Source organism: Sturnira hondurensis, unplaced genomic scaffold (genome assembly GCF_014824575.4).
Source record: "Sturnira hondurensis isolate 20B ecotype Veracruz unplaced genomic scaffold, ASM1482457v3 Scaffold0017436, whole genome shotgun sequence".
Taxonomy (NCBI): domain Eukaryota; kingdom Metazoa; phylum Chordata; class Mammalia; order Chiroptera; family Phyllostomidae; genus Sturnira; species Sturnira hondurensis.
Genome location: NW_028090067.1, coordinates 2,464,523 through 2,484,298, shown reverse-complemented (window position 1 = coordinate 2,484,298; position 19,776 = coordinate 2,464,523). Strand labels below are relative to the sequence as shown.

The window sequence follows — 19,776 nt, the reverse complement described above, 5'->3', positions numbered from 1 at the left end:
AGTCGAAGAATCAGGCGGGTCCAAAAGAAAAAGAGGGACACGGCTATTCGAGGTTTTACGGGCGCACGTAGCTCAGGCCTCCGCGCCCTTGGGCTGGGACTGGGCAAGCGGGAAGGAGGTGCTCCCGCCTCCCCACGCCCCGGCCACGCCCGGTTTCTATAAATTGCGACTGCAGCCTTCCCCTAGCGCTCTCTGCTCCTCCTGTTCAACAGACAGCCGCGTCTTACTGCGCAGTGCCAGGTAAAAGTGAAAACAGGCAGGCGCCACGAGGGCCTCGGAGACATTACAAAGGAGCTGCGGGCGCGTGCGGGCCGGGGGGCGCAGCTGCGGGATGCGGTCCTCTGGGGCTGGGGCCTCAGGCGGAGGGAGACGTGCAGAGACCGAGGGAAGGGATGGTGGCCAAGATATGAGGGGGGGTGAGGAGAAGAACGGGGGAAGGTGGGGAGAGGGGAGGAGAGGACCGCATTCGAGCCTGGTACCCTGATGCTCACCCTCCTTTCCCAGAAGCCTCAACCCTGAGACACGATGGTGAAGATCGGAGTGAACGGGTGAGTTAGGGGTCTGCAGGTCTTACCCTGACAGGGCCTCTGTGAGCGCTGGAGGGACGTGGGTGGGGATGATCGTACCCTTCCCCCAAGGAGAACTCAAGGTCAGAGAGAGTTGTGACCCGGCGGAGGCTCTCAGAGGGCCTCTAGTCCCTCACCCCCAGCTGTTGCGTCTCCTATAACTCCGCCCCTGCGGGGACGATTCACCCGGAGCCTTCTCCACCCGCCCCAGATAAGCAAGAGAGTCCCCAGTTCTGGCTTTGGATCCATCCCCTCAGTCCCCTAGCTGGGGCTTCTTTCTTTCCTTTCGCGCCCCGCGGGGTCACGTGCTGGGGAGGAGCCCCTCCCCCAGCCCCCTTTGCCCCACCTGGCCCCACAGCGTAGGGGCTGCAAGAGGCACAGCTGCGCACAGGCGCACGCAGCCGGGAGGGCTGCTCTGCGGTAACCTAGCCGCCATGTTGCAACCGGGAAGGAAATGAATGAACCACCGTTAGGTAACCTCACTTACTTAGCTCTCCAGCCTTCCTCCCTCCTGAACTATGACTAATCCTCCTCCTGCCTCAGTGGGGTGGAGTCGCCTTTATCCGGTAAACCTGGTGAGGCGAGGCTTTCCCGGTGTTGCTCTCCCAAGAGCAGGACCTCAGAACCGGGCCACATTCACTCTAGACAAGGCCATCCTTAACCCGCCATCCAGATTCCCCCTCGGAGGGGTTGTTTTTCATAGGTGATCCTCTAATGAATCAAACAACGTGGCTTTATGGGTTTTGGGGTTTTTTTTCTTTTCCTGGGGTGGTATGGTAGCTGTGGCTTGGGGAGCTGAGTCATGGTAGTTAGAAATTTTCACCATAAAATGGTTCCTGTAGCAGCAGCCCCTCCACACCAGCTTCCCTTGAAACGCCTTCCGTGGGTGCCTAGAACTCACCCAACCCCTAAAGACTGGGTTGTAAAGGTCACTGGGAGGATTAGATGTCCGGGGGAGCCTTGGGATCCCTGCCCTTCTCCCTATTCCGTCTACCAGAAACCAGATCCCGACTCTACCCTAATCTGGGGTTAAATATAGCACCTGACCTTTCTGCAGCTGGGGGCCTGGCTTCCATGCTCCCACCTCCTTCCCTGTACACACACAAGTGTGGCTCCTACACATTTCTGGAAGGAAACTAGGAAGGACAGATGGCTTGGCAACTAGAACCCCCTGGGGTTAGAGGGTGGAAACAGCTAGTTTCCCCCATCACCTTCCCTTTTGTAGGAGGGAGTTAGAAAAGGGATGGGCTTTCCCCATTCAGTTGTCTTCTGACCTTTACTCTCTGCCCTTTGAGCTCCGCGTTGCTGAGTGTACACGCCTTTGCTCCATAAGGGGTGTGGCCTGAAGCTGGGTAAAATAGGAGCAAGCATTCCTGGGGCACAGAGTGGGGGTGATGAATGGCATGCGCCTACTATGTGGGTGGCTGTAGCAGTGCCCTGCACTGTCACTTGAAACATTTCAGAGGACTAGGAGGTCAGACAAATCTTTGGGCTTAATCACTATTCAGACACTATAGCCTTTGTTTTTTTTGGCCGTGCTATGGATTGCTGCCTCTTGAAAACTCAGGGTGGCCCGGTAGGGTTGCTGGAGGACGATAAAGTAGATCTTTGGGGACTTTCTGATGGCAGGGATGTGCCATCTTCCCCCTGAAAGAGGGTGAGTGGGCCACAGGCTACTTACAGACCCAGGAGAATTATCAACACCTTCTTGCCTCTCTATCCCTCAGATTTGGCCGTATTGGGCGCCTGGTCACCAGGGCTGCTTTTTACTCTGGCAAAGTGGACGTTGTCGCCATCAATGACCCTTTCATTGACCTCAACTACATGGTGAGTGTGTGTTGCCTTCATGGCGGGTGTGGGAGGCAGAGGCTGGCTGGTGAGCAGTCCTTTGATGCCCTCATTTGTCCCTCCAGGTCTACATGTTCCAGTATGATTCTACTCACGGCAAGTTCAAAGGCACAGTCAAGGCTGAGAACGGGAAGCTTGTCATCAATGGAAAGTCCATCTCCATCTTCCAGGAGTAAGTGGAAGGAGAGGAAGAAATTTGTTTGGGGGGAGGTGCTAAGATGGGGTGACCACTGTAGGGTACACGGTACTCATGTCCTTGAACTTTGTCCTATCTTCCCTGCAGGCGAGATCCCGCCAACATCAAATGGGGTGATGCTGGTGCTGAATATGTTGTGGAGTCCACTGGTGTCTTCACCACCATGGAGAAGGCTGGGGCTCACTTGAAGGGTGGAGCCAAGAGGGTCATCATCTCTGCCCCTTCTGCGGATGCCCCCATGTTTGTGATGGGTGTGAACCAGGACAAGTATGACAATTCCATGAAGATTGTCAGGTGAGCATGGCAGAGGGAGGGAGATGAGGTTGGCTGGTGCCACAGGTAGAGGGCCTGTTTGCCCCTCACCTGCCTCTCCCTTTTCAGCAATGCCTCCTGCACCACCAACTGCTTGGCCCCCCTGGCCAAGGTCATCCATGACAACTTTGGCATCGTGGAAGGACTCATGGTAAGGTGGGGGAAGTGACCAGAGCACATTCATTTCTCACCCCTCCTCACAACACGGCCCTGGGCGGGGCTGGCTGTGGGAAACGTGGGTCCCTAAAGATTGGCTCAGGTCATGGCATCCCCTTTATGTCTCCCGGAGGTGGGGAGGGAGGTTGAAGGACAGGCAATGAGCACTGTGCAAGGCCTTCATTCCGTCCTCCATGTCCCCAGACGACAGTCCACGCCATCACTGCCACCCAGAAGACCGTGGATGGGCCCTCTGGTAAGCTGTGGCGTGATGGCCGAGGGGCTGCCCAGAACATCATCCCTGCTTCCACTGGCGCTGCCAAGGCTGTGGGCAAGGTCATTCCTGAGCTGAATGGGTGAGGCTTTTTGCTGCATTTCTAGACTAGGGGACTAGGGGAGTAGGGGAGCCGAGAGCTAGTGCTGACCCTGTTTCTCTGTCTGCAGGAAGCTCACTGGCATGGCCTTCCGTGTCCCCACCCCCAATGTGTCAGTTGTGGATCTGACCTGCCGCCTGGAGAAAGCTGTAAGTGTGGGTTTGAACAGCTTTGGTGGCTGGGGGCTTGTCTCCAGTAGGATGGTGGCAATACCAGAACTTCAGTAACCATGTTGATTTCACCTTGTTAGGCCAAATACGATGACATCAAGAAGGTAGTGAAGCAGGCATCCGAGGGCCCCCTCAAGGGCATCCTGGGCTATACTGAGGACCAGGTACTAATAGGATGGGGAGCTTGGTGTCCACATAGCCCCACTGAACAAAACTGGATTCCCACACTTGCCCTTCTCTTTTCCTCAGGTTGTCTCCTGCGACTTTAACAGTGACACCCACTCCTCTACCTTCGATGCTGGGGCTGGCATTGCCCTCAATGACCACTTTGTCAAGCTCATTTCCTGGTGTGTGGCTGCCCTGGGGGACAGGGTTTAAACTGATTGGGGGGTATAGCGCCACCTGGTGGCTAGATCAGAAATATAACCCTAACTATGTCTCCCCTTCCAGGTATGACAATGAATTTGGCTACAGCAACAGGGTGGTGGACCTTGTGGTCCACATGGCCTCCAAGGAGTAAGAGCCTCATGGACCACCAGCCCCAGCGACAGGAAGAGACCCTCAGCTGCTGGGGAGTCCTTGCCCCAAATCGATCCCCCAACACACTGAGAATCTCCTGACCTCCAGTTTCCATCCTAGAGCCCCTAAAGAGGGGAGGGGCTGAGGGAGCCCTGCCTTGTCACACGCCATCAATAAAGTTCACTGCACCCAGCCAAATCTGCTTTATCTTATTTTGGGGTCAAGGACAAAGGGGAAAGCAGCTGGGCTGGTACTAAAACTCCCATAGGCTTAAAGAACAAAGCATATGTGCCTACACGCTAATAGTGTGAAGAACACATGTTCTTGGCTCTTCCCCACCAAGTTTCCAGCTGTTAAGTGTCCAGAGGACCAGGCCTTTTTCTCCCTGCAGTCCAGCCACCAGGTGGGTTGCACACGGCTTCACACCTCACCCAGGGCACAGTGAGCACCATTTGACCTGGGACGTGAAGGGGACAGGAGGTGATGCACCAGGGCTTGGGTGGCACAGGCTTGGTACCCATCACCAGGGTTGAGACAGGGCAAGTTCTAGCTTCCTGGGCCTCACCTTGTACCTGATGTGTCTGTAAAACGAAGAGGAAATAATGCACGCCTCAAGGTTGTGTAGCTGCCACAATGAAGTGCTTCAGACAGTGACACAAAGGATTCAATAAACACTCGCCAGTTTCATTGTTAAAGATTCCACACATCCACCCCCAGGCAGTTAAGCCGAGGTCTCGATCACATCTCCCCAGTCTCTCCAAGGTTCCCAAGTTAAGACATCTTTTCAGCCTGCTGGTCTCAGTGTACGACAGACACGACACACAGGAGGCACATCTTCAGCTGACACTTGAAGAGACGGAGACCCTGAGCACACATGCGTACACATCCATGTGCACACACCCAAGTAGCTTCGCCTTTTTCTGTGTTCCTCAGCGGTGACTGGGAGATGAGCTTCCGATCTCCCTCCATGATACTGCACCCAGTCAGAGCCAGAAGCCACCTAGACCAAGGTACTGGGGCACCTTCGGTGCATGGCATTTCCCCGAGGGAAGGGGTCTCAGCCAATCCTTACTGTCCACAGGCAGGTGACCAGAGCCCTTGGACAACGGAGGGAGGACACAGTGCCCTGCCCAGTCCTGCTCCCCTCCACCTGCAGCACGGAGGGGCCTCTCATGCTCCCCCGCTGCACAAGCCAGTTAGCACCAGTTCAAAATCAGACACAAGCGGGCTCTAGGCCGCAGGGGGGCAAGGACGATGTGACAATCACATCCTTCATTCAATGGAGAAGTTACAGGGCCATGAGCACACTGGCAGCACTTTAAAGATGGGGGGTGGCAAACACCCACGCATGAAGGCAGGAGCCCCAGCTGGGAAAGACAGGCCAAGCCTTGCTCCAGACGCCCGAGAACTCTGGAGAGGCCGAGGGAGGAGGCCCGAGAGGGAGCAGCCCTGTCCCCAGTGGCCAGGCTTGGCACAGCAGGACAAATGAAGCGCCCCTTCTGCGAACCCCCCACTCTGCTGAGGTGAAAGGTGAGTTCCCACCAGGGTGGGACCAGAGCAGGTCCCTATCTCATGGAGCTATCAGATGAGACATCCCGATCAGAGTCTTCAGTCTCGCTCGGTGGCGGCGGCGGGTCGCTAAGCGGGACCGCAGTGAAAGCAGGAGACTTTCTAGAAAAAAACACCACCTGTCACCTTGGGACAGACAGGAGTCCTGATGAGGCAGGCAATCCTCTCCCTTGGCCTTATTCTCTGGCGGGCGGATGAACGACTTCTCAGGCAAGGGCAGGAGGACCATGGGGTGAGGAGGGTGCTGGCTGAAGGAGTGGGGAGAAGGAAACCTCCCTGTCCTCACACCAATGGGGAGACGACCCCACCTTATCTCTCGAGGCCTTTGGGAGGCTCAGAGTTCAGAAACATCTGAAGGCTCTGAAGAGACGCCAGGTGAACCCGAGCGCACCACTGGAGGGCCCGGCTTTATGTCTATTTGAGCACTTCTGTGGTTTTTTAAAATTTATTTTTTGTTGCAGTGCTGCTTTCCTGGTCAAATGCACAAATGGCGGCTCTGATTTTAGATAAAAATCGGCGCCCACACCCCTTCTGTTCCTTGTCAGTTTTTAGCTGCCTCTCACCAGAGGAACCACCAGAGTTGGTGGCATTGGGAGGTGCAAGCTGTCCAGCCACGAATGCACATGCAGCTGGGCCACACGTACCAGGTGACCTCCAATGAGAGCCCCACATCCAGATGTGACTAAGTCACTGTGAGGGGTCTCCAGGGCTTGCTGGTCAAGGGGCTCTAGTCCACCCCTCCCTCCCTGCATGCGCCCTTGGAGGAAGCAGGGAGGGAGGTGGGCAGCGCCCTACACTCTGGGGAGGCTCTTACCGGTCCCCAGACTGGGTGATGAGCCGGCGACAGGTCTCCATCTGCACGTCCAGGCCCCGCTTCATGCTGCACATCTCCATGTACTCGTGCAGGTGCCGGTTCATGTCATTCTTGGCCGTGGCCAGCTCCAGCTGTGGCAAGAACAGGGCCAGGCTGCCGAATCAGCAGGGACCCTGCTCCCAACCCCCAGGAGGAAAACACCCCGAGAGCACTGCTGGGCAGGTGGCCCAGGCAGTATGGCCAAGGGCTCAGATTTAAAAATAAATCAGAATAAGGCGGAAGGCACTTGATATCCTACCATTCCTTCTGGCTTTCCTGGCAATCTTTGCCTGGAACAGTATCACAGAGGAATGCCAATGTATCTGCCCAGGCCTGCGTTCTTTCCACAGGCTGGTGAGAGCATCCAGGAGAGGAACGCTTACTGGGGCAGGAGGGAGAGGACGGCATCCCGGAGCAGGGGCACTGTCTGCACACGCACTGCCCGGGGTTCCCGCATGGCTGGCTCACCCCTACACCCCCACAACACAGCACCCAGTCTGCATCCCTCACTAAAGTGGGAACTCCTGCAGGCACTGGCCACAGGCCTTGTTCACCTACCCGTGTGCATGCCAGGCACCTGGATGGGAAATGGACTGTTAACTTTGTGAGGTATCTATCTACAAGACTCGGCATAAAGCAGGGCACCTGTCTGCACTGTTGAAAGGGGCTCGATTCTCTTACCATCCATTTTCTCCTTGTTATTTCACTTTCTCCCTTGGAAGCCATTTCAGACACTAACAGAAGGACCTCTTGCCATAATAAATGTCCTACTGGTTATAAGATGTATCCCAATTTGGCACTGCTAAATGGGCCCTGTGCCAAGACTGTGCCAGGCCTCAGAGTCAGGGAAATACGGTCTCCCTCCTAGAGCCCGCCTCTGCGAAAAAGGCTTTGAGGCAGAGCTGAGAAGTGGTGCAGAGGTGGTAAAAGGTCTTGGCCAGAGACCATCTGCTGCCTCCCTTTGCTTTGGGTGCAAAGGACAGGGGCCAGAAGCGAAGGCAGAACAAAACTGCTTGGAGGTGATATGCTTGACTGCCTGAGAGCAAAGCAAAAAGGGAGGAAACTAGCTGTGAATAATCTGAACTGGACAGAGGAAACCACCCATAATTAATCTGAACTGGACAGAAAGAAGTGGGTCACAGGGCAGACAAAAGAAATGGTCACGACACTGACATGTGGGAGAGAGGGTGGCGTGGGTGAGTGCGGCTCACGTGGCAGCCTTGGTTCCAGAGCTGGGATTCCAGCTGGTGCGCCACAGCGGCGAGCCAGAGGAGCGGGACATGCTGCCTGCTCAGTCTAGGAAGGGAACGTGATGCCATCTGTGCCCCAATTTCTCCACCTCGGGAGACTCAGGGTGGAGAGGGCTGCTTCTGGAGCCCATCACTCAGCAGGACAAGGAGGAATGTATCCCAGCACCAAATACAGGGGTGAGGCACTGAGACAGAAATATGGCCCAAATGAAAGAACAGATCAAAACTCCAGAAAAACCCTGGCTTGTGTGGCTCAGTGGATTGAGCACCAGCCTGTGAACCAAAGGGTCACTGGTTCGATTCCCAGTCTAGGGCATGTGCCTGGGTTGCAGGCCAGATCCCCTCTGAGGGACATGTGAGAGATAACCACACACTGATATTTCTCTCCCTCTCTTCCTCCCTCTAAAAATAAATAAAATCTTTTAAAAATAAAATAATAATAATATTTAAAAAATTAAAAAACTCCAGAAAAAGAGCTAAGCGACAAGGAGATAGAAAATCTATCTGATGCAGAGATCAAAACACTGGTAATCAGGATGCTCACAGTACTGATTGAGTATGGTCATAAAATGAAGGAAGAAATGAAGGCTATACAAAGTGAAATGAAGGAAAATCCATAGGGAACCAACAGCGACAGGAAGAAAACCAGGTCTCAAATCAACAGTCTGGAGCAGAAGGTAGAAATAAACATTCAACCAGAACAGAACGAAGAAACAAGAATTCAAAAAAAATGAGAAGAGGCTGAGGAACCTCCAGGACAACTTTAAATGCTCCAACATCTGAATCAGAGGGGTGCCAGGAGGAGAAGAGGAAAAGCAAGAAATTGAAAACTTATTTGAACAAATAATGAAAGAAAATCTCCCCAATCTGTTGAAGGAAACAGACTTCCAGGAAGTCCAAGAAGCTTAGAGAGTCCCAAAGAGATTGGATCCAAGAAGAAACACACCAAGACACATCATAATTAAACTATCCAAGATTAAAGGCAAAGAGAGAATTTTAAAAGCAGCAAGAGAAAAGAACACAGTTACCTACAAAGGAGTTCCCATAAGACTGTCAGCTGATTTCTCAAAAGAAACATTATAGGCAAGAAGGGACTGGAAAAAGTATTTGAAGTCATGAGAGGCAGAGACCTGCATCCAAGATTACTCTATCCAGCAAAGCTATCATTTAGAAGAGGTCAGATAAAGTGCTTCCCAGATAAGGTCAAGTTAAAGGAGTTCATCATCACCAAGCCCTTATTATATGAAATGTTAAAAAAGACTTATCTAAGAAAAAGAAGATCAAAATTATGAACAGTAAGATGATAACAAACTCACAACTATCAACAACTGAACCTAAAAAACAAAAACAAGAACTAAGCAAACAACTAGAACAGGAACAGAATCACAGATATGGCGATCACATGGAGGGTTATCAGTGGGGACAGGGAGGAGGAGAAGGGGGGGAAAGGGTGCAGGTAATAAGAAGAATAAATGGTAGGCACAAAATAGGCAGGGGGAGGTTAAGAATAGTATGGGAAATGGAGAAGCCAAAGAATTTACATGTACGACCCATGGACATGAACTAAGGGGAGGGTGGAATAGAGGAGGGTTGGGTGGGGGTGGGGGGTACAGGGCAGAGAAGGATAAAGGGGAGAAAAATATTGGGACAACTGTAATAGCATAATCAATAAAATATACTTTAAAAAAATGGAAGCAAGTTCCTCTGCTTCCCTTTGCCTAATAAAAGATATCTCAGGTTAAAAATAAATAAATACAGGGGTGGGCAAAAGCAGGTTTACAGTTGTTTATGGAAAATGATACAATAATTCGTAAGTAATAGTACAAGAATAAACTCTGCCCCATGTTCTCATGACTATAAACCTACTTTTGTCCACCCCTGTACATTCCATCCCCAGTACATATTCTGTCACAGCAGAAGGCTAGGACTGCCACCAGTTGTCTCTACATGTTCGCATGTGCCCCCGAATTCACACACTCGAGCAGAGACGAACACACACTATAATGGAGACAGCCACACCGCCTCCACTGAAACCCGAGCCTCACTGGGTGAGCGGGATGGGGGGCAGTTCAGGCTGGGGATGCACGGAGACAGGAAGGGAGGTGGGGCGCAGGCATTCCTTCCCACCCTCCACCCCGGGCCTCGGCTTGACCATCCAATAATGGGACATGGTCCTTGCCTCCATCTCAGTGAGCCTGAGGGACCAAAGGTCGCAAAGACAGAAGGACCCTGGGTGGCCCAGATGGGTCACCAGGAGCAACAGAGCCACCAGAGCCACCGTGTCAGCTCTCCCAACATCCTCAGTGTCACTCCACTGGGACAGAAGAAGGATCGGATGGCTCACCAACAACCTTAAGAAGCATGTTTCCATTTAGGACTTTCTTTTCACATTATGTTTTACTTCTTTTTTTATAATAGAATCATTTTTAAAAATTTGTAGTGCTTTTTAGAAACAGAGGAAGGGAGAGAGAGAGAAACACCACTTTATTGTCCTACTTATTTACACATTCACTGGTTATTTCTTTTTTAAATATATAATCTCCATTATATTTTTCCCCATTACCATTTAGTCCCCTTATATGCCCCCTCCCCTGGTTATTTCTTTAATGTGCCTTGACTGGGGATCAAACCCACAACCTTGGCCTATCAGGATGACACTCTACCCAACCGAGCTGCCCAGCCAGGGCTCACATCATGTTTTAAACTAAGCCCCTCTTGTCCCAGGGAAGAACCAGGCAGAGACCGCAGCCCCAGATCACTACTCCAAGGCCACTGCTTGGTTGAAGGTACCATGAAAACATCGAACCTTAAATCCACCATTGGAAAGAGGGAGGCGAGTCAGGGAAGAGGGCAGAGAAGGAGACAGAAGGCAGTGAGCCCGGTGTACATGGGAAAGAGGTCAGTTCTAGCTCCCCGTTCCCGGCTCCTCAGCGAGCAGCATCAATCTGCCCGTGCCTCTAGAACTTGGCGTTTGTCTGCCGAGGCAAAGACCAAAAGCAGGCTTAGCTTGGATGTGCAGGAGGATTTGATGTGGGGGAGCAGGGAAGGCATCGACGTACCCCGTGGACTTGGAGGGAGGCTGAGGATTATGGAAGTCTGCCTCTCATCCCCAAGTCAGGGTGCTCAGGGAAGGGCCGCCTCACGGGGACCACCTCCAACCCCTCCCTGCCCCACCCCCGCAGTTCCCTCCATCCAGGGTGCCCCAAATCCTTCCTGAAGCCCCTGACAGTCTACAGTTGAAGTTGAAGCACCAGCACCACCTGCTGTGTCTAGAAGGTTCCTCAAGACTAGGAGCTAAGAATAGAAATCCTGCCCTGTCTGGTGTGGCTCAGTGGGTTGGGCACTGCCCTGAAAGCTGAAATGTCGCTGGTTCAATGCCAGTCAGGGCACATGCCTGGGTTTTGGGCCAGGTCCCCAGTTGGGAGCGCACAAGAGGCAACCGATAGGCGTTTCACTCACACATCAATGTTCAAAGGCTGAGCTGAAGAAGAAATAAAGTTCAAGTCCACCTCTGAGTGGCCTCGCTATAGCACCGACAATAATGACGATAACGACAATTACTCTCAGATGGCATGCTTATGCTTACTGTGAGACAGACACTGCCCTGAGCTCCATGGGTGCTACTTCATTTCATCTTCAAACAACTCTGTGAGGGCGGTATTCAGACTCCCACCTCCAGGCTCAGAAAGAGTAGGAAGCACGTGGAAAGTCAGAGTAGTAACTAAGTGCCAGGGCTGAGAAGCAGACCCACATCTCTCTGCCTCCCTCCAGAGCCTGAGATCTTAAGAACCCACCGGAGGTACAACCGCTGGGCGACCACTCCTCCCCATCCACAGGGCCCGTGTGCAGGACAGGACCGCTCCATCTACGGCCCCACTGGGACCCGGGCTCCTCAGCTTCCTCTCATCCTTACCTCTATCTGGTCGATGGTTTCCTGATATTCTTTCTCCCGGGTCTTGAACAGGGACTCGGTATCTTTAATCACCTTCTCCAAACTATCTTCCTGCTGCTGCAGTAGAAAGAGAAGCAAGGATTGGGGGAGGGGGCCAGGGAAGGGATGGGATGGGGACATTCCACGGGGCCAAGGAGGGGCAGAGAGAGAGAGAGAGAGAGAGAGACCGAAAGTTGTATTAAAGGAAATCAAAGAAAGAAAAGAAAAGGGACAAAGTAGAAGGGGAGAAGCAGGTAAAGGATGATGGCCACAGAGGGAAAACAGAGCAGGGAGGGGAGGGAGGCAGCAAGGAGGGGAGGGCACCGGCAGTGAGCTGGAGAGGCAGAACTGGGGCCCTGGGGCCCTGAGGCCGGGAGGGGCGGTTACCTCGCCCTGGGCCTCTGCAGCTGCCATGGCATAGCCTGAGAAATCCTCCCAAAGCAGCAGGGTCTCCTCAGTCTCCTCCCAAGTCAGGCTGTCACAGTCGTCCTCAAAATCATACTCCCTCCTAGAGACAGGGAGCCCAGGTGTCAAGGAGGGTGGGGCCTGCCTCCTGGCAGAGGGGACTGGTCGGGGTGGGAGCTCCGGCCTCTGTGGGGGTGCTGCTGAGGGTGGGCCTGCGGGACTCACAGCTGGTTGAGCATACGCTGCATCTCCTCGTTGATGCTGAGGGCTGTGCTCTCCTCCTCATCCCCATCGGGCTGGCGGGGCCCGTCACTCTCCGACAGGGAGGTATCCTCCTCGACGGCAGCCTTGCGCTCCCGCTTCCGCCCCCCCATGGATGGGACCTTAATGGGAGACAAGTGCAAAGACTACAGAGACGAGGCCGGGTGCGTGAGGAGGAGGGGCAGCGGGCAGTGGGCCGGGAGGGAGGAGAAGCAGGAACCAGCAGAAGGGTGGGGCGGGCAGAGAGAGAAGACACAGTTACGATGACAGGGACAGAACCCCGGAGTTACCGAGGGACAGGCAGACAGACACAGATGGGGACAGGCTGCAGACTGAGAGGGGAGAACAGGGAGAAACATGGAAAACAAAGCTGTGAGGTGAGGGGGGCAGTGGCCTGCTGCGACCACATGAAGATGTGCAGAACGGCTAACCAAGATTTTTGTTCTAAAGAAGGTCTTTCTAATGAAACGACTGAACAAAAAAGCAAGCTTCAGGTTGCAAGGAGGGCACGGTGTTCACAAAGGAGCGCCTGAGTCACACACCCAGGTCTGGGAAGCCGGAAGGAGAAGGGACAGGAAAAAGTGAAGCAGAGAGGAAAAGAGAGAGGAAAAAGGGGGGAAACAGCAAGAAAACTAGAAAAGGGGGAGAAATCTGCGCTGAAAAGCCCAGCAGATCAGAACCGATGGCCGAGGCCTGGGTCGTTTAGAAACAGGCACTGGGGACATTAATAAGCTTGCGTGAGAGCAAAACTAACCAGTTTCTTCTGTGGAGAAAGCCAGAGAAGATGAGAGGAAGAGAGAGAAGAAGAAGCAGACAGAGGAGAGAGGGGGGAGAGATGGGTTAGAGACAGCTTCCAGAACTTCTCTTCAGAGGCTCCTCCTGGCCCCCCAGCTAGTCCCACTGAGGGCCCCTGGGTGCTAAATGAGTCCCCCAAGAAGGAAGACGGGCTCTGGTTCCAGGCCAGCGATGACGGAAGGTTCTTCGCCTGCCCCAACCCTCCTGAGGCGCTCGGGCAGGGGGAAACGTGGGCGGGGGGCCGGGCCCAAGCCTGCCCTCGGCCCTCACCTGGAACATCTGGATCATGTCCTCGCAGTTGCGCTGCTGAGCCACATCGCAGAGTTTGGCGGTGATGTCAATGCGGCGGCAGATGTCCATGTCCACCTTCATGGCCTTCTCCTGGATCTTCGTGTCCAGCTCTGTCAGGTTCTGTCCGGGGAACACGGGGAACAGTGAGGAGGCACCCGCACTCCACATAAGGGTCCACAGGCCCTAGCAAGATCCTCCTCACCCTTCTGGTCACCGTCGCTTCCCCCATGAAGCTGTCGCCAACTCCTCCAAGCAGCGTGTGTCCCTCCTGCGTGCCCTCCCCACAGCGCCCCGCTCATACACCTGGCTGCTGGTCAGGTGGGGAGCCCCCACGGGGCGTGGCCCAGTGCCTCTGACAGGAGGGGTAACTCTCGGAACTTACACTCCCAGAGAGCGACAGAGACCACTGGGAGTTACTAGAGTGGAGAGCGTGGTGTAACAAGGACGACAATAGCGAACACTTATGTAGCACAAAGTATGTGCCAGCACCACCCTCAGTACATTAGGATCTTCCTAATCATCCTGCAAAGTATACGCCTTCACTCTTTCTTTCCCCGGGAGCACGTGGGGGCAGAGTGGTTAAGGAATCTGCCCGAGGCCACACCGCTGGGAGGGGTGGGGCTGGGACCTGTGTTCTTCACTGACTGCGGATGGAGGTACGCTGCCTCTCAAACACAAGGGACCTGTCCTCCTTCTTTTTCTCCTCAACTAGAGGGTGGCAAAGGAAAAAAATGGAAGCAGAGCCAAGGAGGGGGAGGGGTGGTAGACAGGAAATCAACAGGCCACACCTAGCAAGGCCTGCTCTGCCTGGTTTTGGGGCTGCAGACAGCCTGCACATACGCCCGCGGGGGCAGAGCCTGAGGGGTGCGCCGATGCTACTCACGTTGCTCATCAGCCCTTTGAAGACCACTAGCTCAGCTTTCAACTGCTCCACCTTCATTGCCAGCTCCTCTTGGCAGGCGTCAGCCTCCTGGGCTTCCTACAACCAAGCAGAAAACCCTGATATTAGTGGCAACACCAGTGTGGGAGGGAGACAAGACAAGGAGGGACAAGGAGCCAGCTCCAGGGCTGAAGGGCGACAGGGAGGACTGAGGGAAGCCCAGGCAGTGGGGCGCCCTCACCTCCTGGAGCTCATTCACTCGCTCTTGCAGCTGTACCCGCACCGTGTACTCCTCTTCCCACCTGGCAGACACGGGAAGAAGGGAAAGAACATAGGTGCAAAGTCCTTCCCTGCCCCTAAGGCTTCCTGCTCCCCACCTGTCTGGCTCAGGCCTAAGCCCCTGGGTCTGGCTCCCTGCACTGGGAGGAGCTGTGGACAGGAATGTCTGGCCAGCTGCAGCTGTCGGTGGCTCCACGCTTCCTGGCCAGTGCTGAGCTCACCAGCTGCCTTCCCAGAACCTCCAGGCCTCAACCAGCAGTTATATTTAAGAGGACTGCAGCTGCTCTGGTCCTTTACAGTGCCCATCCAGCTCAGGTCCCAGCCCCAGCAGCTGCCTGGCTGGCTGGCCTTGTCCCCCATGTCCTGCCCACACCGGCCCAGTCCCCCACCTTCAGCGGCACAGATCCGGTCCACCGCCTGCTGCCTGCATCAGAGCAGCCCTCCTCTAGCCTGCTGCCCTGCCTCGTGTGGTGCCATTTAACCCTGTAAAAGCAGCTGCAGGACACATACCGTGTCCAGGGAGCTGCTCAAGAACTGGGAGGAGACACTCAAAGTCCACCCTCACAAGCTCCAGAAACTGCCCACCCAGGGCCCCTGCTAAGTGAGCCAGGGAGGTGACAGTGGAAAGCAGGAGCCTGGGACTGCTAGGCACTCAAACCCAGGGGGAAAGGGAAACCAGAATATGAAAAAGTATATTGAGAACTGGGGGGTGAGAACCAGAGGTGGCATCTCTTGGGACGCAGAATTCAGAGACCAAGCCCAGGAGCAGGCTAACAAACACTCTGGGCCACAGGCGGGGTCTCTGTCCCAGGGCCCGGCTTCTCACACAGGGTACTCCATGGCATGCCGGGGCATGGTCTGGTACACCACAGAGATGGAAGATAGTTGCGGGGTGGGGGGTGCAATACCGCACTCTACTACAAGGTTGGCTGGAACAGCGAAACTTCTCAAATCCCACTCACACAGCCTATTATCACTTTTTGCTACATCCTGGAAAGGCTTCTTCCAGTCTGAGAAAGGAGGGGAACTGCACCAAGAAAGAAACTTCAATATCAAAAAGGTGGTTAGGAAGTAGCAAAGAGGACAGCAAGAAAATGAAAACCCAAGGGAACAGATTCTGTAGACGCAGGATTCAATCCTCCCTTCCCTTTCCCTCCACCTTTTGTCCCATCTCGCCCCGCACCTTTCCCTGGCTCTCCCTCCAGTCTCCTCTCTCCTCGCTCTCCTGTCCCTCCCTCACAGCCGCACTGCAGTATTCCTAAGAATAACTCCTCTACATCACCGAGGCTGCCCCTCCCAGTTGGGCAGCGAGGAGGCAGCCAGCCCAGCCACCACCCCGATGGCTCATCACGCAGCCCAGTGCCAAGCCTTCCTGGCTCCCTGCCCACCCCTCCCTACTGCCCCATGTCCTTCCCCTTTTCTCTGGCCTTCCCATTCAGACTACCAGGGCCAGTGACGGGCCCTAGTGGCATCAAGTTATATATTTTCTTATGCAAGATCATTATCTTTCTAGGCCTTGTTTTCTTCATCTACAACGTGAAGGCTTGAGACGTGGTACCTTCGTGTCCCTGGAGCCCATGGGTCCCTAGGGGAAGAGGGCAAGACTGAAAGGGGACAATAACCCTGGACACGAGGCATCAGGAAGGTAGGAAGCACCGTTTGACAGTACACCCAACAAATTCAGGTAGAAACTTAAGGAAGGAAGTTATGTCAGGATTAAGACTAATAAAATCTTACAGGGTAAAAAAAGTATGAAAAGAAATCATCTGGAAGCTCACTGGAATTCTATTTGTACTCCAGTCAGACTTTTCCACAAATAGGTTCATTTTGACCTCCGTTCAAATCTGGTCCCATTTAGGAGATTCCCTGAACATGTAGCATTTTAGCAATTTCTGTGTATTCTACGTTTACCAACCACCTCTCTTCCAAATAAACGGTATCCTTGAGTGAAGTGAGGAAGCGGAGGCCCTTCCTATGCGGGAAAAACTGAGGCCAGGAAAGAGAACCACCCAAGGTCACACAAGGAAGGGGAACTGAGAACAGACCCCGGGAGGCTCCCCGGGAGCACCTTCCCAGTTCGGTGCTCAGGCTGGGCCCGGGCCTTCTGGGCTGCACACAGGAGCTACAGTGCTGCTCGAAAGGGAGCAGAACGAGGGCAGGGGATGTGGTGTGGAAGGATGAGCGACTGCCAGTGTCACGTACCATCCAGCCCAAGCTGCGGGGCCCCCTGCACAGCAGTGTGCTGCAGCAGGATGAGCTCATCAGTCCCCGAGGAATAACTCTTTGCTGCCCTGGACAGCTGGGCCAAGGACAAACACACTCTCCGTTTAAAAAAAAATGGCCCCAAGAACAGCAGTTGTTCCTGTGGTTATGAATGTACTCCAGAGGTGTCCATGTTCCACTGTTAACTGTGCAAATTAACTCTGACTGGGGGTGGGGCTGGGTGGCATGTGAATGATAATTTCGGGATAACCAGGATTCCCAAAGACAGTCATAACACAGACTACGCCTAGAGAAGCTGGCATGAGGACAGAACTTAACTTCAGAAAACCTGCTGATCTGTGATCTGCTAGACTCTGGCAGGTTACAAATACCTGAAGGTCATCCCAGACACGCAGTAACTTACCAGGACATTCAGCCAAGCCCCACCACACAAATCTCAGCTATACTGAGCTGCAAGGGTAATTCCCAGGCCTGCCCACAAGGGGTCAGAGTAGCTAATTAAGAGGTTAAACCTGAAGGCCCCCCAAGCCAAATTCTCCCTCTGACCTGCCATCTTCCTCTTGGACCATGGCATCCAGCACAGAGTCTGCAGAGTGCTGGCTGTGCCCTGCTCATGTCCTAACAGCCTGCTGACCAACCCTACAAGGCATCCACTTGGTCTGCAGCCGGCACGCCTGCATTATATCCCTTCACAGGGCCTTCTGTGCTGCCCTGCCAGGTGCCCCACAAAAATCTGAATCTGCAGTCTCAGCATGCACTGAACCTGTCCCCCAGCTGCCTCCTACTCACAGGGTGTGTCCACATTCCCAACTTTCTCCTACTGGGCCCCGCTGCTGGCTCCCATCACAAGGCCTCCACCCTTGGCTCTTTGCACCTTCACATATTCCCCACTCCCACTGGCCGTATGATAACTACCAGGCCCCCCTCCCCATTCCCTAGGGAATTCCCTTTACTCTTTCTTCTCCCATGTTTTTGACCTACTCCAAAAATGCCCTGTGGTCCCAAGAGCCCCTCATTTGAAACTAGAGTGGATACCCAGCTTCCATCCCCAACATTGCCTGGGGAAGCTCTATGCAGCGGTGGGTTAACCACCCCCCAATGTGGCCCTCTCTCACCACTCTCTTCTAATTTCACTTGATTCCCCAGTTAAAGTTGTACATCTCTCTTTCACTTCTGATCAGCAGGTGGAGCTTGTATCACAAAACAGCCGGAGGACTGAGACAGGTGGAGATACGAGAGGTGACCCTTGCCCCTTTCACACCTCACAAAACCCAGTTACACTTTTATCCAAACACTGAAACCTACACGAGACAGAAAGACAAGCCAGAGGAAAGCTGTGAATTGCCCACAGTATTCCATTGCCAGTCTCCTTCCCATCACGGGTCTGACTTCTGCATTTTCTGTTGATTCCGTCTTGCAGGACCCAATTCCATTATTGCACTTCCGAGGTCCTCCTTACACAGCAAGAACTTTATTTCTCCCTGATTCTTGGGGCCCAGCTGCCCTCCTCTCCACAACTCATCATGGCCCTGAGTGTGGGGGGACACTGAGCCATGTCCCCACCTGCCAGGTCCCTATCCCTACCTCCGCTTGTATTCGTCCCGCTCACGCTTCACCTTGGCCAGCACGTTGTAGAGAGCGCGGATCTCGGGGGTGATGGTGTCGATCTGGACGCCCACCCCGTCAGGGTGCACCCATGACAGGCCAGGCCCCTGCACCAGCATGGGCTCCAGTCCCGGCCCGAGCCGGCGGGCATGAGAGAAGGACCAGATGGTGCCCGGCATGAAGCGGGCCGACGAGGAGAAGGCGGTGGAGGTGGAAGAGCAGGCGGCAGAGGTGGAGGTGGAGGGTGACGAGTGGCAAGCGGTGGAGGGAGCGAGGGAGCCGGCTGTCGAGCGCGAAGGGGAGCCCAGCACGCGTGCCGATGGGGTGCAGACGGCGGCCGGCCGGGCGCCCAGCGGCAGCCCCAGGGGCCGAATGGGGCTGACGAAGCCGGTCTGCACAGCCTGGTCCCGGCGAGCCAGGCCCCGCCGGCCGTGCTTACCCTCCTCCAGCGCCTGCTGCAACTGCTTCTCCAGCAGCCGGTTACGGCGCTCCAACTCGTGCACCTTGGCCAGGAAGCAGCGAAAGCGGAGATTCAGGGTCTTGAGCACATTGATGTTGGAGCCCAGGTCGTTGCGGAGGGCCATGGCGGCGGGGGGCGCTGGGGCCGGCCCAGGCGGCGAGTAAGCAGGACCGGGAGGGGCGTGTGGCGAGGACACGTCTCCTGCGCCGGCGAAATGGTCACCTCCCAAGGGGTCCCCCAGCGGCCCAGCCAGGCCCTGCTGCTCCTGCTGTAGGAGGAAGAGGTTGGGGCCGAATAACGGATTCATGGCTGCGCCTTCTGCTGGGAGATGGAGACCGGTGCAGGAGCAGGGATGCAGGGCGGATGAGAAGAACCAATGGAGCGCCCGGGGGATGTGGGAGAACCAATCAAACAGCTCGACAAGACGGGCAGAGGTCAGGGGGGCGGGGGAGGGCAGAGAGGAAGCCAATGAATGGCTCAATTTGAGGCTGCCAAGTGGACTTTCCCGGGTTTGGGGCAGAATCCTGAGCTGAGTGAAGCCGCAGTGAGCTCTTCTAAGTAGGCCGGACCCCAGCCTGTGCCCAGAATCCAGTCAGGGTGGCAGAAAGTACAGGCTCTCCAGTGCGCCATGGATCCCGGTGGTGGGTAGCCCATCTTCCCTGTATACCTATTGCCCTCCACTCCCCACCCTACCTCCAACTCACCCTCTCCTTTCCTGAGTCCCCCGGGAGTCCCAGAGATCCCAGGAACCTAAAACCGACCTGGCTTCTCAGTATACCACACTGTTCCCCCTTAAGAGGATCCCTGTCCCACCCTCCCATCTCTACCTTTAA

General features: G+C 54.7%; 2 protein-coding genes across 7 annotated transcripts; one reads left to right on the top strand and one right to left on the bottom strand.

The window, feature by feature from the left end:
• Positions 1 to 129: 129 nt before the first annotated feature.
• Positions 130 to 4,333, top strand: GAPDH (glyceraldehyde-3-phosphate dehydrogenase). Of its 3 annotated transcripts, none has more exons than XM_037068325.1 (11): positions 130 to 240; positions 505 to 548; positions 2,294 to 2,393; positions 2,480 to 2,586; positions 2,698 to 2,904; positions 2,992 to 3,073; positions 3,283 to 3,434; positions 3,523 to 3,601; positions 3,703 to 3,786; positions 3,872 to 3,969; positions 4,073 to 4,333. In XM_037068325.1, the coding sequence occupies exons 2-11, from the start codon at positions 526 to 528 to the stop codon at positions 4,140 to 4,142; spliced, it is 1,002 nt and encodes a 333-aa protein (XP_036924220.1). In that variant the 5' UTR covers positions 130 to 240; positions 505 to 525; the 3' UTR covers positions 4,143 to 4,333. The 3 variants fall into 3 exon arrangements, with proteins under 3 accessions (XP_036924220.1, XP_036924222.1, XP_036924221.1); XM_037068327.1 differs by having other exon boundaries at positions 154 to 240; positions 508 to 548; XM_037068326.1 differs by having other exon boundaries at positions 161 to 256.
• On the bottom strand, positions 4,111 to 19,305 carry IFFO1 (intermediate filament family orphan 1). 4 transcript variants are annotated; one of them, XM_037068323.1, is made up of 10 exons: positions 18,463 to 19,305; positions 14,618 to 14,678; positions 14,380 to 14,475; positions 13,476 to 13,616; positions 13,165 to 13,173; positions 12,375 to 12,556; positions 12,132 to 12,252; positions 11,727 to 11,822; positions 6,525 to 6,655; positions 4,111 to 5,812 (listed from the first exon to the last, which is right to left on the bottom strand). In XM_037068323.1, the coding sequence occupies exons 1-10, from the start codon at positions 19,248 to 19,250 to the stop codon at positions 5,707 to 5,709; spliced, it is 1,731 nt and encodes a 576-aa protein (XP_036924218.1). In that variant the 5' UTR covers positions 19,251 to 19,305; the 3' UTR covers positions 4,111 to 5,706. The 4 variants fall into 4 exon arrangements, with proteins under 4 accessions (XP_036924218.1, XP_036924215.1, XP_036924216.1 ...); XM_037068320.1 differs by having other exon boundaries at positions 12,375 to 12,532; XM_037068321.1 differs by having other exon boundaries at positions 12,375 to 12,532; positions 13,165 to 13,170.
• Between the last annotated feature and the right edge of the window lie 471 nt (positions 19,306 to 19,776).